Source organism: Plectropomus leopardus, unplaced genomic scaffold (assembly GCF_008729295.1).
Source record: "Plectropomus leopardus isolate mb unplaced genomic scaffold, YSFRI_Pleo_2.0 unplaced_scaffold27400, whole genome shotgun sequence".
NCBI classification, from domain to species: Eukaryota; Metazoa; Chordata; class Actinopteri; order Perciformes; family Serranidae; genus Plectropomus; species Plectropomus leopardus.
The window spans coordinates 1-3,714 of record NW_024629825.1 but is presented as its reverse complement, the minus strand read 5'-3'; the positions used below and the strand labels follow the sequence as shown (position 1 = coordinate 3,714).

General features: G+C 41.9%; 1 protein-coding gene across 1 annotated transcript; it reads right to left on the bottom strand.

Annotated features, from left to right (window-relative positions):
• Window positions 1–1,651: 1,651 nt before the first annotated feature.
• LOC121937763 (E3 ubiquitin-protein ligase RNF183-like) lies at window positions 1,652–3,711 on the bottom strand (the record flags this gene model as incomplete). The annotated part of the gene is made up of 2 exons (XM_042481085.1): window positions 1,652–2,447; window positions 3,095–3,711. Coding segments are annotated over 2 exons (876 nt in total), but the record flags the coding sequence as incomplete, so codon positions are not given.
• Between the last annotated feature and the right edge of the window lie 3 nt (window positions 3,712–3,714).

The window sequence follows — 3,714 nt, the reverse complement described above, 5'->3', positions numbered from 1 at the left end:
TTTGCTAAAACAGTGATATAAATATATAAAAGTATTTTATTTTACATTGCACAGTAAAAGAGGCCCGAGCCTAAAAAACACACAACAAACAACAAACAACAAACAACAAACGCGTCAAATTCAGGCAGATAAACATGAATCAAAGTGTCAGATTCAGTCTGAACCATCACGGAAACGTCTGTAACTAATGAGTTTGTTTTTGGCACGCTTGATTTGCAAGTCAAAGTGTTTGTGCGAGAAGTTTTCCTTGTTGGCTGAAAACTAATTTCTTGCAAATTTGTTGGACCTCTAACGCCTGAATCAACATTAGTTTTTCATGTGCTGCATTCAGATGCCTTTTGTCGAGAAAATCGTTTTGATTTCTGTCAAAAACACGATGAGCAACTTGGAAAGAAATGTTCCACAAACTGCACAAAAAAGGTGACAAGGAAATGATGTAAAAAAAAAAAAAAGTTTGGGTGGGGGTATTAGATTTTTTTTTAGAAACCTATATGTATAATTCTCTTCATATAATTCAAAATATATAAGAAAAAGTACTCATTTTCTGGTTTGTTTTGGGGTTTTTTTACCTTTATTGTTTTTGTGAACTTATTTTTAGGTATTTTTCTTGCAGCTTTTACTAATTTCTTGCTCATTTTTGGGCCATTTTTTGTTCCCTCTCCTGTTTGTGTGTTTGAAAGAATCATAGCAGCTCGTTTCAGCCGTCCTCATACATGAATGTTGAATGAAAAGGTTGTGCTCTGTGCGTCAGACTCACTGTGACTCTAACTGTGACTCGGGGTATTTGCATGACTCCTGTCGACAGTATTTGGTTATTAGGAACAAAATGTAAACAAGACAGCAAACGCAAACATGTAACATCAGCCTCTGTGTTTTTAAAGTGCTCAAAGTGTGAAGAAACCTGGTGACACTTTTATGTCAGATTATTTCTTTTGAATATTAAGTGACAAAGTGAAGGTTTTCGTCTCTGGAGTCAAAAGTTAAATTTGGTTTTAATCTGCAGCAGAGAGGGAGACTCTGACCTTCTGTTTGTCGTAAATCTGCTGTTTTATCGTCTCAAACAAACATTTGATCTTCACTTTTATCTCGTATCACCTGACCGCCTTCCTGCAACATGACATTTGATGCTTTTTAAGTGCTGCTTGTGCACATTTTTACTAAAATCTGAGGTGTGTAAAATAAGCTTTTAAGTAACAGTTTTGAGTGCTGTGAGGAGATTAAAGGGATAGTTCGGGTTTTTTAGGCTGGGTTGTATGACAGGAAGTATGTTACATACGTTAGACGTCAGCCGACACGTCAGCAGTTTGGAGAAGCAGACGCTTTTTTATTTTCAGCCACTGAAAAAACTCCCACCTAAAGAAATCAATAACAATGTAAGCGTCCAAAAAAAGGGAGATAAAATGAAGTGGAAATTGGGGTTGTTAGACTTAATCAAAAAATGAGGGAAATGTCTAGAAACCTTTATGCATGAATTTTCTAATAATCTATTTTAAAATATATAACAACAAAATGTTTTTTTCTTGAGTTCATTTTCTTGTTTGTACTTTTCTTTTATTGTGTTTTAATTTATTTTCAGGTAACTTGAAATCTTATCACTTTTTTACACAAAATTTTTTGATGCTTATTACATTTTGATACCGATTAGCGTTGCCAGAAAATGTCCTCAAAGTGCTAAAAAAATATATATTTTAATGTAACATAATTTCAAATTTATAATAATAAGAATTGTAAACATAGTTTTCTGAATATTGGGTTGGCTCAGACTGTCGGACCGCGGTCTGCTTCTCCAAACGAGGGACCATCCACCGACTCACTGCCTCAGTTTTCGTGTTTCGTGACTTGATGCAGAAAGTTGTCGTGTTTCCTGCTCCAGCTCGCTGATGCTCTAAAGATTTTGGCACAAGATGAGTTCTGTAACGCAGATTAAAGTCCGCCGCCGCTCAGGTTCATAGATCTGTTTGCGTGATCTGAAGCTTTTGGCAGAAAAGAAGCAGATTAAAGTCGCCGCCTCTCTGCGCTCAGCTCAGGTGTGAGCGTCGGCGTCTCTCTGTGTTTTCAGAGATTTTATTGCACATGTGGATCAGCTGTTTTCTGACTCAGCAGCTGCTGCTCGTTGACGCTGAAATCTTACCGTTCAATGTTTGTTTTTCCTCCACAGAAATGAAACAGGATGTGATGCAATGCGCCGTCACTTACTGTCCTCGTTTCTGAAGGTGAGGAGGAAGATGATGATGCCCGTCAGCAGCACCATCATCATCACCACGGACGTCAGGAGGAAGGCGCGGCACGCCGGCCGGCCCGTCAGTCTGAACAGAGCTCCGCCCACTCCGCTCCTCTCAGCGTGGCCCCCCACGGGCGGGCTGGGGAGCCCCACATCCAGAGAGCGGTTCACCGACTGCAGGGACGTCAGCGACCTCTGACCCCACCGCTGGCGACCTTCGGATGACCTGAGTGAGACACAGAATGTTACTGATAAAATGAAACTGAATTTTAATTTAATTTAATTTTTTTCAACAACGCTAAATTGTGCTAAAAGATCGTCAATTTTTTTATTTAAAGAAAAAAATAAATAGTCGCCAAAACCATTTTAAAGAAAAATCATTCTTTTTCTTATTTAAATAATTCCCAATAAAAGTAAAAAAAAAAAAAGTTGGCCAAATTAAAAAAAGTAAAATAAAATCTTTAAAATATTACCAAAAGGAAATTAAAGGGGGAAAAAATTGGGAGTTTTTTATTTTTTTAAAAGAAAACATGCCTTCCCACAGGTTTAAAAAAAACCCCAACAAAAAACAGCGACTTTAAGTTGCATGCCCCGTCACAAAGTGAAAATTTAAAAAATCCCTCCCCAGTACATAAAATATTGAGTTCTGATCCTGTTTGAATTAATTATTCTTTTAAATAATATATATTTTAAAAGCTTATATATAGTAATAAATAAAAAGGAGTATCAGTGGTTGTTTCAGAGAATGTATGATCTTTAAAATTTGCCTTGAAGTCCTGGAAACGTCCTGGAAACGTATTGGTGAAAATGAGTCCTGCAGAAGCGTGTTTAAAGTTGTTAGATCGATTTTTAAAAAGCTGAGCGCTCTGATACCTTTTGACCTGCAGCTTGCCTTTGCTGCGCAGGAAGCGGATGCTGTAGACTCGCTGCATGGCGGCCGGCAGGTACGACAGCATGTCCGAGTTGGTGGCGAGGCGGGGCAGGCCGAGGGCGGGCAGCGGCGTGAAGCTGCGGCACAGCGGGCACTGGATGGCGTCGGGCTCGGCCGACTTGACGTTGATGCGCGCCAGGCACTCCAGGCAGAAGGTGTGCTTGCACTGAAGCATCTTGGGACAGCGGAAGATGTTGTTGAACTGGCTGAAGCAGATGGAGCACTCCAGGTCCGGCTCGGCGTCCTCGGGGCCCGGAGGCGGGAGAGGAGACGGGCGCAGGTCCGGGGACGGGATGATGACGGAGACCTGGCGGGACGGGGGCGTGGCCAGGGCGGAGGTGGGATAAGGGTTCGGGACGGGAGCTGGAGACAATTCGATGGTGGACGGGGGTCGCGACCTGAGGCTGATGCCGGGGTCTGGGAGCGGCGAGGAGGAGCGGTCTGGTGATGGGACATGGTTTGGACCTTGGTTGTGGTCTGAGGACACCAGAGGGTGAGGAGAGTTCTGGTTCAGGACCGCCAGAGAGCTCTGACCCGTCCTGATGACCACAGGAGGAGACGG